Consider the following 16,636-nt stretch of genomic DNA (forward strand, 5'->3'; position numbering starts at 1 on the left):
AAATCAGCTTCTGTACCAGACGACTGGAGGGTAGTTAATGTGACACCAATTTTTTAAAAAGGCTCCAGAGGTGATTCCAGCAATTACAGGCCAGTAAGTCTAACTTCACTGCCAGGCAAAATGGTTGAAACTGTGGTAAAGAACAGAATTATCAGACACACAGATGAACACGATTTGTGGGGAAAAGCCAACATGGCTTTTAGAAAGGGAAATCATGCCTCACCAATCTATTAGAGTTCTTTGAGGGGGTCAACAAACGTGAACAAGGGGGATCCAAAAAGAATGAAAAGTGGGGGGCAGGGGGGAGATGAAAATGTTCTTTTTCTTGGCTGGGCCCCCTGCTGTGCACAGGGCCCCCCCAACTCTAAATCTGCCACTGCCTACACCCGCCCAGCCCCTGCCCCGCCTCTTCAGCTCCTGGGCTCTTCAGCCCCCTCTCCCAGGCCTGGGGCTGCCGCAGGGGTCTGTCCCCACAGCCAGGCTGCAGGGAGCGGGCTGACCCGCTGCGCCCGGCGGGGGAGGTGCATAGTGGCCCTGAGCTGCTGGAATCTTCCTGCTTCCTCCTCCACCCTCCCGTCCTGCAAGCGTAACCCACACACCTCCTGGGCTGGGCTTCTGTCCCCTCGGGTGCACCGAGGCCACTGAGAGAGAGAGAGAGAGAAAAGGAGTCTGCCCTCAGCCTTAGCTAAGCACCAGGTGGCTTGTAGCTCATGCACTAAGCGCCAGAGGTCCCTGGTTTGATCCCGCCTGCCAGCGACCCATAAGGACGGTGTCGCTGCTGCCTCGCCTCTCCTCTCCCCAGAGCAAAATGTCCCCTGGCTCCTGCAGGGGTGGGGCGAGAAAGATGGGCCTGCCCCTGCTCCCCCAGTCGGCTTCCCCAAGAGGTGGGGAAGTGGGGCAGACATCCCATCAGAAAGGGTTTCCCTTAGTGGAACATCAGGGGGGGTCAGATGGACTGCACCCCCAGCTGAATCGCCCAACCATGTGACCCTGCCCCTCACTGAGACCTCAGCCTCCCTCTCCCCAGCCCAGCCACACTGTCCCCCTCTGTTCTGGGGACCCCCCGCCACAGCGCTCCCACGCTCTCACAGCCACACCACTGCCTCCGGTTCTGCCACAGGCTTCTCCTGGATTCCCACTGCAAAGCCACGCTCAGTCAGCAGCCCCCACAAATCCTCGAGGGGCTGCCTGAGCAGCTCCTGGCCCCCTGCAGCTTGGAATACGGAGGAAATCCCAGGAGACAGGAGGAGAGCTAGTGTGCTCTTAGGCTGGGTACAGGGCACTGGTCCTGGGCCAACAACAGACACCCGCCACCCTCTGCTCTCTGGCCCTGCAGACCAACCTCCCCTCTGGCTTCCAGTTCATACAGATCCCGCCGAACCTCAGCCCAGCCTGTCATTCAGACCACGTCACCCGCTCCTCCTCCCCATTTCATCCACTCTTCCTACACAGCCACCCCCATCTTCTCCCCGCCCCTCCCCAATGGGCCCACCCAACGGGTGCTTGTTGGGACACCCTTGTAGGCAGGCTCTGCCCCCATCCAAATCCATCCTGGAGTCCCACTGCAGGAAAAGGACTGAGAACTGACAGACTGGGGGGCCCAAGCGGTGTGCAGCACACAGCAGGTCTGACGCTGACGGGGCCTCTGGGGGCACTCCCAGATCAAGCCGTGGGTCAGCCCGCCTCTCAGCTGCGCATGTCACAGTCTTCCCCACACTTCCTCTTTGTCACCTTGGACTGCGCGCTCTTCGGGACAGGGCTGAGCCAGGCCTCCTTCAGGCTAGCCCGGCGCTTGGCACGGCACGGCACGCACGGGGGGAAGCTTTGCACATGCCTATCCCTGGACGGCAACCGGGCTCCTCTCACGAGCACCTGCTCAGCAATGAGTGTGTGCGTGTCGGCATCATCCGTGTGCTCGTTTGTGCACGCGTGCCGATTTGTGTGTGTGCCGGGGATTCGTGGGTCACACCGTGGCCCGTAATAAATAGCAAACCAGCACGGATTAACACAGACCCCGAGAAGAGCCGCTAGTGAATGTTGGCACCACTCTCGGTGTCAGCCGGACCCTTATCTGGCCTGCCTGCCTGCAAGGCACTTGGCCAGAGCCCTGGACCAGGAGTATCTGCTTAGATCCCCAGGCCAGACAGGCCCACTGCGATCAGCCAGTCTGACCCCCCTGTAGCGCACAGCCCAGAGGACTGCCCCACAGTCCTTCCGAGAGCAGCTGTTAGAAAAACAGCCAATCTGGACTGAAAAGTGGTCAGTGCTGGAGAATCCACCACAACCCCTGGGAAATTGTTCCAGTGGGCAATTCCCCTTATTTCGTGTTGTACCGGACTCTGCTAGACTGAAGAGCTCACTGTTAACTATTTGTTCCCCATGTAGGTACCGATAGATTGTGATCTAATCGCCCTGTCACGGGGTTTACGGCTCACCAGTGGGGCGCCTCCTTGTGGTTCATCTGGGGATTAGCTCTCAACCCATGTGATGCTCCCTCTTCATGACTTGGCCCTTCAGCCAGCTCACTACGGTCCTCCCCTCCCACAAAGTCCCTCTGGATAAGCTGTCTCAGGCAGTCTTCCAGTCCACCTCCCAGGGGCCAACAGGGGAACCCAGGCCCGCCCACTATTCCAGCTTCCAGCCCAGGGACCCTGTGTCTAACAACAACCAGCTACACACTCGGACCCGGCAGCTGTTTCCCTGGGCTTCCATCCAGGTGACCAGAGTTTCCTCTGCTCCTGGGGGCTATTTCACCAGGACCAGCTGGAGGCACCAGCAAAGCAAACACTGCTTGGGGCGACGCAATTCCAGGGGCGACATTCCGGCCCCCCCTTTCCCTTTCTTTTTTCTTGCTTGGGTAGTTGCACTCTCAGAACTTGGGGCAGCAAAAACCCTAGAGCTGGCCCCTGTATTTCACCTGCTCTCAGGTTCTTGCCAGAGTTTGTATTTCCCAGGCAAGACCCCAGGGCTCACTCCCCCAAGGCCACCTGCTTGTCTCTTGGCAGCGCCCCTCTCAAGGGAACAGTTGCAGAACTCCTTCCTAGAGCCTCCTCTTGTGCCTTACGTCCTGGTTTTATACTTGCTCAGCCTGCCCCTGCCCAGATGGGCATCATCAGTGAGACTGAGCAGATCAGCCCAGACTCTCTTCCAGGTGCAGCCTGTCGTGAGGTTAATGACCCTTTTTACCTACTCAGGCCTTGTGTGGAGTAGAAACCCCCTCACGCACTCCTTAACCTTCTCTGGGTTCAGCTAATCAGGCTTAGCAATAGGCTCTAAGAGCTCTCAGGCAGGTTTTCTAATCCTTTAATCCATCTCATGGCTCTTCTCTGATCCCTCTCCAATTGAGGAATATCCAAAGCTTAATTTGTAACGTAAAAGGTGCTGGGACTCAAGCAATTTTTTACATTCGTAACTGATGCAGCCCAGAGGTGCCAGGGCTATGAGCTGCCAAGCCCTGGCACAAATTAAGCACCGTGAACGTCCTTCTTGAATTGGACACAGTATCCCATCAGTGGTCGCACCAATGCCAAATAGCCTCTCTACTCCTACTCAAGATTTCCATTTATGCATCCAAGGGTGGCATTAGCCCTTTTGGCCATAGTGTCACACTGGGAACCCATGCTCAGCCGATTATCCATCACGACCCCCAAATCTTTTTCAGAGTCACTATTTCCCCGGGTAGAGTTCCCCCATCCTGTAAATACAGCCTGCATTCTTGGTTCCCAAATGTATATATTTAGCAGTATTAAAAGGCATATTGTTTGCCCGTGCCCAGCTTCCCAAGCAATCAGTACCTGTTTTCTTCATTATTTACCACTCACCCAATTGTTGTGTAGTTTTACATTTTCTTCCAGGTCATTAATAAAAATGTTAAATAGCAAAGGGAGCACCACGCCCCCCTCACCCCGCTTTCCTAGCTGCCACCTGTGGGAATCCCCAGTCGGTCACAGAGCACAGGACCTGCTCCCATGTGCCTCCTCCAGGCCTGAGCAGCAGTGGCCTTACCCCTGTAGCCGGCCTGCGTGACTTTGTGGATGGAGATGGGGTGCCCAGGGCCAGAGTGAATAGATCCCTGCCCTGCCTGGGCTGAGCCCTAGGAGGGCCCAAGGCCATAATGAGTTTGAGGGTCTCCTTCCTTGGGCTGGAGGATGCAGGAGGGCCCAGCACCCACGCCAGAGTCCTTGGTGACCTGTGGGCTCAGAGGAGCTGAGCACAGTGCAACCCCAGACAGGCCAGCACAGCTTGGCACCAGATCTCTGCCCTACACGACGCAGCTGCAGAAACAGCCAAAGCCAGCTCCCCTTCGCGCTTGGGAATGTCGCGTATGTGCCTGTCTGCACACCCAGGCACAAATCCTCTCCCTACCAGCATGCACGGATGCTAGTTACCCCACCCAGCCCCCACTGGCAGCCCTCTGCCCAGGGTGAAGCAGTCAGATGCAGAGGCCTACATTTGGGGAGGAAATGGCTTTACCTCCTCAACTCACACTCCCTTCAGCTGCTCGGGCCATGAAACACATGCCCAGCCCCACCCTGCACTGGCCAAGTCCTGCACTGTGCCCTAGTGTCCCTGCTGGGCTGCTCCTACGAGCCCAGGCACCACGGAGCCAAGTCAGGGGTTACTAATGGGTTTGCTGCATCTCTCCAGCTGGAGCCTCAGGCTAGTTCCCTGCCCTTGTTTCAAATCTCTCTGGGTCCTCTTGCATCAACCAGTCCCTCTGCCAGTCCTGTGCCTCCCATCACCTCACTCCCATGCAGCCCCTGCTCCAGGATCGGCTGGGCCGGATGTTCAAACACACTGTGCCCTGTCACTCTGGGCGTGCACTAACATCTGTGCAGGCTGGTAGGGACAGGATTTGTGCCTGGGTGTGCAGACAGGCACATATGCGACATTCGCCAAGCACTAAGGGAGGCTGGCTTTGGCTGTTTCTGCAGCTGCGTCACATTGCTCAGAACAGAGACCTGCTGCAAAAGCTGCTGTGGGAGTTTCTCTGCTGCTATTTCAGAGCTTATTCAGGAAGTGAAAACAAAAGCAGGGTGAAGGGAAAGCAATGCCCAGAGTGGTGAACACCTGTCATGGTGGGGCTGGGGCCCTGCAGGAAACCCAGTGAGTGGGAATCCTCAGGCAGTCAGGGCGCTTAGGGAGCCCTTAAAGATCTCTCCTTAGATGGGCAGGGACCACATCTCCTCTAGCCACCAGCACAACAGGCCACAACCAACAACTGGAGAGGCACTGGAAGTGGCTACATCAGGCTTTTGCCTTTGACAGGACCTTTGCACTCTGGAGCGGAAACGGGAATGTGCTTTAAAACATCCCTGGGAGTGGGCAGTGCTGCCGGGGCCCACGGCTGCAGTCATCGTCCGCTGCTTTCATGCGTGGCCTGGGTTTGCGCCCCTTTCACATGGAAGCCATAGCATCCACCAACACTGGGGTTCACCCGGACTGCACATCCCCCTTCTGGGTGCTGCAAACCCCCAGGGCTCCACAGCCTTTCAGCCCTCCTCCAGTAGGAAACAATTTCTACTTATCGGAAAAGAAAACACCAGCACAAAGTGGCCACTTTCCAGCTGGCTCAGCAAAGGATGGCCTGGCCTGGAGAATGGCAGGGCTCCCAGTTTGGCCTAGGAGGAGGTCCACTGGGCTGGGAATCAAGGCAGCAGGTGTCCCTAGCTCTCTGCCCTTTGCACCCTTATCACTGAGCAAGGAGGCTGACAAGCATCAGTCCCTCCATCCTACAATCAGCTCTCAGAGGCTGCAAAAGGTCACAGCTGGCAGAGCAGGGAATAGAACCTATGCCTCTGCCGTGGGAGACCCACGAACGGACCAGCTGAGGGAAATTTGGGCTGCTGGTACATCCTGTTCGCTGGGGCCCCACCCTCTCCCATTTAACTTTATTTACATAGACACTAAGCTGCTTTAGGGGGACCTGAACTGAGGCCCTGGTACAATTGTCTCCCCCTCCTCAGCCCTGCCCATGGCGCCTCCACTTCCCCACCCTGCCTCTCAGAACGATTAGGCCAAATCTGCGTGCTTGGCTATGCAGGCTGCGCACGCTGCGAAGCCCGGTCAGGCCGCGGCAGAAGGGCTGTTGCTATGGACATCCTCAGCTGCCGGTCGTTGTACAGGCTGGTTGGAGCCGGGACCCAGGCAACGAAGCAGCTCGGTAATTTTATAGCGCACGAAGTGATCTTGGTCTTGTCCCCGCTTTCCTGCACACTGGCTTTCTGCTCCCTCTCCTGGTTCACAGCTAGGCCGCCGGCCCCAGTCAATGTGACTGTTACGCACCTGAAGGCAAACTCCGCCACCGTCTCATGGGATGTCCCAGAAGGAGACGTCATCATTGGCTATGCCATCTCACAGCAGGTACACCAGGCTCTGCCCCCAAGGTGTCTCTGCCCCTCGTCCCCATAGCCTCCACACTGCCTCCCCTTCCCTTGGGGAGGGCTTTCCCGGGAACCCCACCCCACCCGAGGGATGCACCATGAGCAGTGCTGGCCATGGGTTATGCAGGCTCCTTCTTCCTTTTCTGGCCATCCCACTGCTGGGGCATCAGCTCCGACCCCACCCATCTCTCATCATCCTCTCTGGGGCCAGCAGGCCATCGGGCCTCCAGGGGGTAGGACTGACTTGGCCCCACCCTCCTGGCCACCCCCACCTTGAAACCCCTCTACAAAAGGGGTGTGCTTCAGGCCAGTCTTGAGCCCCATCCCCTCCCTGCTGCCCTGGGCAGGGTCCCCACTCTGGGCGGGGCTTTGCGAGGGAGGAGTTTGTCCGTGTGACTGTACAATGGCATGGGGGGCTCTAGAAATACTGCTATTCACATGACTATCGCTGCCCTGCACGTGAACAGCCCAGCAGAGTCTCCTAGGAGCTCAGAGATCACCATGCCTCCACCCACCCATGCTGGCGACTTGCCCTCACTAACCCGTTTCCAGAAGGGCAGGGGAGCCCTCCCTGTGACTGACAGTGTCTCTCCCACTCTGGCAGCGGCAGGACGGGCAAATGCAGCGGTTCATCCGGGAGGTGAACACCACAAACCGGGCCTGTGTGCTGTGGGACCTGGCGGAGGACGCAGACTACATCATCCAGGTGCAGAGCATCAGCCTACATGGAGAGAGCCAGGCCAGCAAGAGGGTCCATTTCCGGACCCTGAAAGAGACCGATCGCCTCCCCTCCAACAGCTCCAACCAAGGTAAGGGCAGAGCCCTTGCCACACGCTCTGGTTGGGAGATTGGTCACTGGGCCCTGCGAGATAAATTCCCTGCGGGGCCCCACAGCCCACGGAAGCAGGTTCTGGGAACCGAGGGGAGTCGGGGCTGCCACGCGGGAATCCCCGTGGGGGCAGCTAGGGCTGGTGCTGTATTGCAATGCCGAGCTACAGAGGAGCCCTGGTTAAAGTCAGACCCCTCGCTGTTCAGCCTGCCCCCGGTGAGGGGGCAGAAGGGGGGTGGCTTGCAGAGGGGCTGGAAAGAGGCTCCTGGGGGCTCTTGGCAGGGGCTGTGCCCGGCCCTGGAGAGGAGCCATCTGTGCTCGGTGCAGAAGCCGCCTCCGCAGAAGCCTTTCGTTCCCCGCTGCTCGCTCAGGGCTCCTGAGGCCGGGCTGCTCAGCGGGGGACAAGGAGACCCAGCTAGAGCCACAAGGCTAGTGCCCCAGTGTGGCAGGTTTGTCAGGCTGGGAGCAGAGGCCCCAGGCCCAGAGGCGAGGGAGTAAAGCCACGGCAGGACCTAGCACAGCGTCTCTGGTATTACAGCCACGCAGGCGGAACAGGGGCAAGCCTCTGCCCAGCGTGGAGCCGAGCTCCACAGGAGACACAAGGCCGGGGGGAGACATTTCCTGCTGCACAGCCCAGACCCAGAGCGTCTGGGGCATCCTGCCGTGGGGTGGCACCTGCACAGGTTCCTCCACTGAATCCTGCGCCGAGGCAAGAGAGGTGAGGGTGATACGCAGCCCCTCGCTACTGGACAAGCCCGTCCTAGAGAGGCGCAGCGCTGCCTGGCATGCAGCCTTGCCCGCGCTGGACACCTGCTAGCGTCACCCAAGCTCCCCCAGTACAGAGCAGGGGCAGAGCAATGGGGACCAGCTCCCTTGTCGTGTTGGGCTGCAGGGGGCTCGTACCAAGTTCTCTGTTCTCACCAGCTCCCTGCAGAGGGTCAGTCCTGAGGGTGGAGCACTTTTCCCTGCTGGAGGAAAGTGATGGGGCACGCTCACTTCTCGTGAGCGCCTCCTGTTGGCTGGGTGCGACCCTGCACTTTCCATTTCTGTGCAGCCAGCGCCCCGTTGGCTGTCGCCCTGATCAGGCAGGTCCTCAGTGGCTCAGCCCCCCAGCCAAGTCACTCGGTTAATAGGTGAACGGATGGATGAACCCCTTCCGGGGGAGAAGGTCCACAAGGACCTGTCCCAGTGCTTATCTCTGGGCTTAGTTCTCAGCTCCTCCTGGGCTTGATGTCCATGCCTGCCCTGATACAGAGCAGGGCCCCCAGCTTCCTGCCTGGGGGCTCTCTGCCTTTATGGGTTCTTATTGCCCCGCTCTGCAGCCAGGTCACTCCTTGCAGTTAAGTCCCCTTCCAGGGTAACAAAGTCCAACAAAAGGCCGGCCCTCTACAGGGTCTTCAGCCCTGTTTAAACTCCAAGCCCCTTTCTTGGGCATTTAATGCCTTTTCTCCTCTCCTTGGGGCTTAGGCCACTCCTCTGGGGGGAACCTGGGCCTGCCTCACTACTCTGCGTCCCAGGTTCCCAACTCAGCATCCCTGTAGACAGCAGCCATGTGCTGCTTCCCTTTAATGGTCACTGCTGCCTTCCCTGGGCTGCTTCTCACTCTGTCCTGTCCCATCACCTCCATGGGGTGTCACTGCCCGCCTGCCCGCTTCTGCTCCCAGCCAGCGACTGGAGATGCAGCCCCTGCCCGCCCGCCCGCCCCTGCTCCCAGCCAGCAACTGGAGATGCAGCCCTTGCCCGCCCCTGCTCCCAGCCAGTGACTGGAGATGCAGCCCCTGCCCGCCCGCCCCTGCTCCCAGCCAGCAACTGGAGATGCAGCCCCTGCCCGCCCGCCCGCCCCTGCTCCCAGCCAGTGACTGGAGATGCAGCCCCTAACCCGCCCGCCCCTGCTCCCAGCCAGCAACTGGAGATGCAGCCCCTGCCTGCCCGCCCGCCCCTGCTCCCAGCCAGTGACTGGAGATGCAGCCCTTGCCCGCCCGCCCGCCCCTGCTCCCAGCCAGTGACTGGAGATGCAGCCCCTAACCCGCCCGCCCCTGCTCCCAGCCAGCCACTGGAGATGCAGCCCCTGCCTGCTCGCCCGCCCCTGCTCCCAGCCAGCAACTGGAGATGCAGCCCTTGCCCGCCCGCCCCTACTCCCAGCCAGTGACTGGAGATGCAGCCCCTGCCCGCCCGCCCCTGCTCCCAGCCAGCCACTGGAAATGCAGCCCCTGCCCGCCCACTTCTGCTCCCAGCCAGCAACTGGAGATGCAGCCCCTGCCCGCCCGCCCCTGCTCCCAGCCAGCCACTGGAGATGCAGCCCCTGCCCGCCCGCCCCTGCTCCCAGCCAGCCACTGGAGATGCAGCCCCTGCCCGCCCGCCCCTGCTCCCAGCCAGCCACTGGAGATGCAGCCCCTGCCCGCCCGCCCCTGCTCCCAGCCAGCCACTGGAGATGCAGCCCCTGCCCGCCCGCCCCTGCTCCCAGCCAGCGACTGGAGATGCAGCCCCTGCCCGCCCGCCCGCCCGCCCCTGCTCCCAGCCAGCCACTGGAGATGCAGCCCCTGCCCGCCCACCCCTGCTCCCAGCCAGCCACTGGAGATGCAGCCCTTGCCGAGCCTTTTAACTGAGCCTGTTGTGCTCTGATTGGCTGCTTCTCTGCAGCCTCTCTAGGCAGGCCTGGAGGACCCACCTTGAGTGCTCCTGGCCTGGGGTGCGGGTGGTAGGATCGTGAGAGCCTGGTGCAGCCAGTCACAAGGATCCCTGGGCGTGTGACACTGGGGAGGTCCCACAAAGGGTTAAACCTGCCATGTGGCTGCTGCAACACTCCAGCGTCTCCATTCAGGCTGGGTCCCGTCCGTCCCGTCCCCCGCAGCCCGGGGCTCGCTCCGCCCCACACCCTGCTCCGGACGGGGAGCTGTGTTGATGCTCCTCGTGGGCACGGTTGCCCATGGGAGGAATCATAGAATCATAGAAGATCGGGGTTGGAAGGGACCTCAGGAGGTCATCTAGTCCCACCCCCTGCTCGAAGCAGGACCAAGCCCCAATTAAATCAAAAGGAGCTGGCTGGGGAAGTGCGCGGTGCAGGGTGGACAGCTCAGCGCCCAACCCTGGAGCCCCAGGCTCAGCCCTCCTCCTTCTCCCCCTCCAGGCAGTGGCTGTCTGGTGAGCTCTTGGCTCACGGCCCTGCCCTCCTTGTCTCCCCAGTGACTTCTCCCAGGGGCCAGCGGGCTCAGTCCTCTTCCCCCTGGAGGGGCGTGCTGGGCTGGGAGATGCCAACCATGGGCTTCCCCATTAGAGGAGGGATTTCTGGGTAAACTGGCTGGTTTCTGAAAGGCAGCCAGCGCCATCAGTCCAGTGCCGCTCTCTGCAGGGCCGGAGGCAGCTTGGATCTGGACTGGAGCCTGAGTTTTGTCCACACAGGACCAGGTTGGCCTGACCTGTGTTAAAGGGGGCAGCAGAGCCTTTGCACTGAGTGCTTTCCCCACACCTCCAGGTGCCATCCCAGTCCCTAGTCTCACCCCAGTGTTTGTCCTCGCTGACCCCTGACCCCTCTCTGGCTTCCCGTGTCGCTCTGCAGGCCCTGGCTGTGTCAGTCTCAATGGACTAAATGGGCCCAGAGAGCCCCAGACAGTAACGTGACCCTGTTGCTGTAAAACACAAAGCAGCTAAACAGCTTGCAGGCCCGACTCCAGCGACCTCGGCTTGCTTAGCGCCTGGCAAATGCACTAGAAAACTCACACTCCCAGTCTGCAGAGCAACAACGCCGCCCTTCGTGCAGCACGCTGACCACCTCCGCACGCAGCCTCCGCTCTCCCCAGCCAGCTGCCGAGGGCAGGAGGTGTGAGCCCCTTAGGGTGGGTGGCACATGCTGGAGTGTGGATGGAAGGGAGGCAGGTGGGGCAGCCCTGTCAGCATCCTGCTCCCCAGCACACACAGGCCCGCCAGACACAGACGCAGCCGTGCCCCAGGCCCCCCGGCTGGTGGGTATATGCCCCCTTTCCCTGGTGCACACGCCTCCCCCGACTATACCCCCATCTCCCGGGAAAAAGAGAAGGTGCTTTAACTCTCAAGGGACCGTCCGGGATCAGACCAGCCAGGCCAGCCTGCTGCCTCTGACCAGCCCCAGATGCCTCCGGGGCAGCAAAGGTGTGATTGGCTCAGGTGTCCCCTGCCCTTTACACAGCTGGGAGCTGAGGGGATGAAGCCCAGAGCCGTGTTTCCACGCCCTCCACTTGTGTCCTGTTGGCCCCTACGGTTCTGGGAGTCTCCTCTGGCTCCGTGCCGGGGCTGGGTGCTGTTTCTCATCCGCCCGCAGCCTGGTGGGGGCTGCACAACCTGACAGCCCCACCAGGCCGGGCCACTCCACGCTGCGCGGCGTGTGTCTTGCAGGTGACATCACTGTGGAAGGGCTGGACAAGCAGCGGCAGCTCCAGACCGGGGAGATTGTCATCATCGTGACGGTGTTGCTCATGTGGGCAGGTGAGGAAAGGGGGAGGGCCGGTGCTCACTGGCCACCACCCAGGGTCCCACCCCATGGGCCTCTGGCCCCTCTGGATTCCACACAGGGGTTGGGCTGGAAGGCAGACATGGGTGTGAAGGCGGGCCCAGGAGATGCAGCGGGCTGTGGCTCGAGTGGGGGCGGGGGGCGGGCAGCTGTAGGTGTGAAATAAGCTTTTGACACAGTCCCCAGTGACGTTCTTGTAATGAACTAGGGAAATGTGGGCTAGATGAAACTAGTAGATGCAAAACTGATTGCAAGACTGCACTGGAAGAGCCGTTGTCAATGGTTCGCTCTCACGCCAGGGGGCATATCCCACAGGTCAGCCCTGGGTCCAGTACCAGTCCCTGTTTTCATGAGTGATATGTGTAATGGAGTGGAGAGACTGCTTATAAAGTTTGTGGATGACACCAAGCTGGGAGGGGTTGCAACCACTTTGGAGGACAGGATTAGAACTCAAATTGGCCTTGACAAATTAGAGAATTGGTCTGAAAACAACAAGATGAAATTCAGTAAAGACAAGGGCAAAGTCCACGTGCAGTGTTGCTGTAGCCGCATTGGACCCAGGATGTTAGAGATACCGGGGGGGGGGGTGAGGTAATATCTTTTATTGGATGAACGTCTGTTGGTGAGAGAGACAAACTTTCAAGCTTACACTTGAGACCTGAAGGTGGGACAAGAATAATGAACTTAATCTGCAGCAAGGGAGATTTAGATTAGGTTTTAGGAAAAACTTTCTAACTCTAAGAGTAGTTACGCTCTGGAACAGGCTTCCAGGGGAGACTGTGGAATCCCCATCATAAGAGGTCTTTAGGAACAGGTTGGACAGACCCTGTCAGGCACAGTCTAGGTTTACTTGGTCGTATCATAGTGCAGGGGCTGGACTTGGTGAAAGTCAATTGACCCTGACTACAGATAACCAGCTGAGCCATCGAGGCGTCTAGACAGACTTATGTGGAGTGCTGGGGAGGAGCCGGTGGTTGTGGCACATGTAGGTACCAGTGGCGTAGGGAAGGGGAGGAGAGACGCCCTGGAGGCCAAATTTAGGCTGCTAGCAGAGTGACTGAAATCCAGGATCTCTAGGGTGGCATTCTCAGAAATGCTTCCAGTTCCAGGCGCAGGGCCAGGTGGGCAGGCAGAGCTTCGGAGTCTCAATGCGCGGATGAGATGATGGTGTAGGGAGGAGGGGTTTAGATTTATTAGGAACTGGGGAAACTTTTGGGATAGGGGGAGCCTATACAGGAAGGATGGGCTCCACCTAAACCAGAGTGGATCCAGACTGCTGGCACTTCACATTAAAAAAGTTGCAGAGCAGTTTTTAAACTAAGAGATGGGGGAAAGCTGATTGCTGCAGAGGAGCATGTGGATCGGACAGAGACTTCTCTTAGAGGAGAGTCTATTGATAGAGATTCTCTAGGTTTTAGGAAGGAGGAGGGGGATGAAAGGGGATAAAGTATGGGCCAGATCAGACGAGAAGATTCACATTAAAAAGAATCTGACACATCAGGAAAGGGCAGACAAATAAACAGTGACAAGATTTTAAAGTGCTTGTACACAAATGCGAGAAGTCTAACTAATAAGATGGGTGAACTAGAGTGCCTCGTGTTAAAGGAGGATATTGATATAATAGGCATCACAGAAACCTGGTGGAGCGAGGACAATCAATGGGACATAATCATTCATAAGAACATAAGAATGGCCGTGTTGGGTCAGACCAAAGGTCCATCCAGCCCAGTATCCTGTCTACCGACAGTGGCCAATGCCAGGTGCCCCAGAGGGAGTGAACCTAACAGGTAATGATCATTGATCTCTCTCCTGCCATCCATCTCCACCCTCTGACAAACAGAGGCTACGGACACTATTCCTTACCCATCCTGGCTCATCGCCATTAATGGACTTAACCTCCATGAATTTATCCATTCTCTTTTAAACCCTGTTATAGTCCTAGCCTTCACAACCTCCTCAGGCAAGGAGTTCCACAGGTTGACTGTGCTCTGAGTAAAGAAGATCTTCCTTTTATTTGTTTTAAACCTGCTGCCCATTAATTTCATTTGGTGGCCTCTAGTTCTTATATTATGGGAACAAGTAAATAACTTTTCCTTATTCACTTTCTCCACACCACTCATGATTTTATAGACCTCTATCCTATCCCCCCTTAGTCTCCTCTTTTCCACGCTGAAAAATCCCAGCCTCTTTCCGGGGTACAAAATATATTGGAAGGACAGAACAGGTCATGTGGGGGGGTGGGGGGAGGGAAGTGGCACTATATGTGAAAGAAAATGTAGACTCAAATGAAGTAATAATCTTAAATGAATCCACATGTTCCATAGAATCTCTATGGATAGTAATTCCAGGCTCTAATAAGAATATAACAGTAGGGATCTATTACCGACCACCTGACCAGGACAGTGATAGTGACGATGAAATGCTTTAAGGGAGATTAGAGAGGCTATCAAAATAAAAAACTCAATAATAGTGGGGGATTTCAATTATCCCCATACTGACTGAGTACATGTCACCTCAGGACGAAATGCAGAGACAAAATTTCTTGATACTTTCAATGACTGCTCCTTGGAGCAGCTGGGACAGGAACCCACCAGGGGAGAGGCAACTCTCGATCTAGTCCTGAGTGGAGCACAGGATCTGGTCCAAGAGGTAACTATAACAGGACCGCTTGGAAATAGTGACCATAATATAACAACATTTAACATTCTGGTGGTGGGAAGAACACCTCAGCAGCCCAACCCTGTGACATTTAATTTCAGAAAGGGGAACTATGCAAAAATGAGGCGGTTAGTGAAACAGAAATTAAAAGGTACAGTGACTAGAGTGAAATCATAGAATCATAGAATCATAGAATATCAGGGTTGGAAGGGACCTCAGGAGGTCATCGAGTCCAACCCCCTGCTCAAAGCAGGACCAATCCCCAACTAAATCATCCCAGCCAGGGCTTTGTCAAGCCTGACCTTGAAAACTTCTAAGGAAGGAGATTCCACCACCTCCCTAGGTAACGCATTCCAGTGTTTCACCACCCTCCTAGTGAAAAAGTTTTTCCTAATATCCAACCTAAACCTCCTCCACTGCAACTTGAGACCATTACTCCTTGTCCTGTCCTCTTCTACCACTGAGAATAGTCTAGAACCATCCTCTCTGGAACCACCTCTCAGGTAGTTGAAGGCTGCTCTCAAATCCCCCCTCATTCTTCTCTTCTGCAGACTAAACAATCCCAGTTCCCTCAGCCTCTCCTCATAAGTCATGTGTTCCAGACCCCTAATCATTTTTGTTGCCCTCCGCTGGACTCTCTCCAATTTATCCACATCCTTCTTGTAGTGTGGGGCCCAAAACTGGACACAGTACTCCAGATGAGGCCTCACCAATGTCGAATAGAGGGGGACGATCACGTCCCTCGATCTGCTGGCAATGCCCCTACTTATACATCCCAAAATGCCATTGGCCTTCTTGGCAACAAGGGCACACTGCTGACTCATATCCAGCTTCTCGTCCACTGTCACCCCTAGGTCCTTTTCTGCAGAACTGCTGCCTAGCCATTCAGTCCCTAGTCTGTAGCTGTGCATTGGGTTCTTCCGTCCTAAGTGCAGGACCCTGCACTTATCCTTATTGAACCTCATCAGATTTCTTTTGGCCCAATCCTCCAATTTGTCTAGGTCCCTCTGTATCCTATCCCTGCCCTCCGGTTTATCTACTACTCCTCCCAGTTTAGGAGGAGTGGTAGATACGCTGCAAGCTGCATGGAGACTTTTCAAAGACACCATAATAGAGGCCCAACTTAAATGTATACCCCAAAATAAAAAACACAACAAAAAAAACTAAAAAAAAGAGCCACCGTGGCTTAACAACCATGTAAAAGAAGCAGCAAGAGATAAAAAGGCATCTTTTAAAAAGTGGAAGGCAAATCCTAGTGAGGTAAATAGAAGGGAGCATAAACACTGCCAAATTAAGTGTAAAAAGGTAATAAGAAAAGCCAAAAAGGAGTTTGAAGAACAGCTAGCCAAAAACTCAACAGGTAATAACAAAATGTTTTTCAAGTACATCAGAAGCAGGAAGCCTGCTAAACAACCAGTGCGGCCCCTGGGCAATCGAGATACAGAAGGAGCCCGTAAAGACGATAAAGTCATCGCGGAGAAACTAAATGAATTCTTTGCTTCAGTCTTCACGGCTGAGGATGTGAGGGAGATTCCTAAACCTGAGCCGTCTTTTGTAGGTGACAAATCGGAGGAATTTGTCACAGATTGAAGTGTCACTAGAGGAGGTTTTGGAATTAATTGAGAAACTGAACAGTAACAAGTCACCGGGCCCAGACGGCATCACCCAAGAGCTCTGAAAGAACTCAAATGTGAAATTGTGGAACTATTAACTATGGTTTGTATCCTGTCCTTTAAATCAGCTTCTGTACCCAATGACTGGAAGATAGCTAATGTAACGCCAATTTTTAAAAAGGGCTCTAGAGGTGATCCCGGCAATTACAGACCAGTAAGTCTAACGTCAGTACCGGGCAAATTAGTTGAAACAATAGTAAAGAACAAAATTGTCAGACACATAGAAGAACATAAATTGTTGTGCAAAAGCCAACATGGTTTCTGTAAAGGGAGATCGTGTTTTACTGATCTATTCGAGCTCTTTGAGGGGTCAACAAACATGTGGCCAAGGGGGAGCCAGTGGACATAGTGTACTTAGATTTCCAGGAAGCCTTTGACAAGGTCCCTCACCAAAGGCTCTTACATAAATTAAGTTGTCATGGGATAAGAGGGAAGATCCTTTCATAGATTGACAACTGGTTAAAAGACAGGGAACAAAGGGTAGGAATAAATGGTAAATTTTCAGAATGGAGAGGGGTAACTAGTGGTGTTCCCCAAGGGTCAGTCCTACGACCAATCCTATTCAACTTATTCATAAATGATCTGGAGAAAGGGGTAAACAGTGAGGTGG

At 56.1% G+C, this 16,636-nt stretch overlaps 1 protein-coding gene across 1 annotated transcript in view; it reads left to right on the forward strand.

The window, feature by feature from the left end:
• Positions 1-16,636, forward strand: part of FNDC4 (fibronectin type III domain containing 4) — a 46,897-nt gene that overhangs the window by 21,981 nt on the left and 8,280 nt on the right. Inside the window, exons 2-4 of the mRNA XM_048846203.2 lie at positions 6,248-6,363; positions 6,988-7,192; positions 11,581-11,670. Of these exons, the coding sequence (XP_048702160.1) occupies positions 6,248-6,363; positions 6,988-7,192; positions 11,581-11,670 (411 nt within the window). The remainder of the gene's footprint in view (positions 1-6,247; positions 6,364-6,987; positions 7,193-11,580; positions 11,671-16,636) is intronic.

Source organism: Caretta caretta, chromosome 3, assembly GCF_965140235.1.
Source record: "Caretta caretta isolate rCarCar2 chromosome 3, rCarCar1.hap1, whole genome shotgun sequence".
NCBI lineage: Eukaryota > Metazoa > Chordata > Testudines > Cheloniidae > Caretta > Caretta caretta.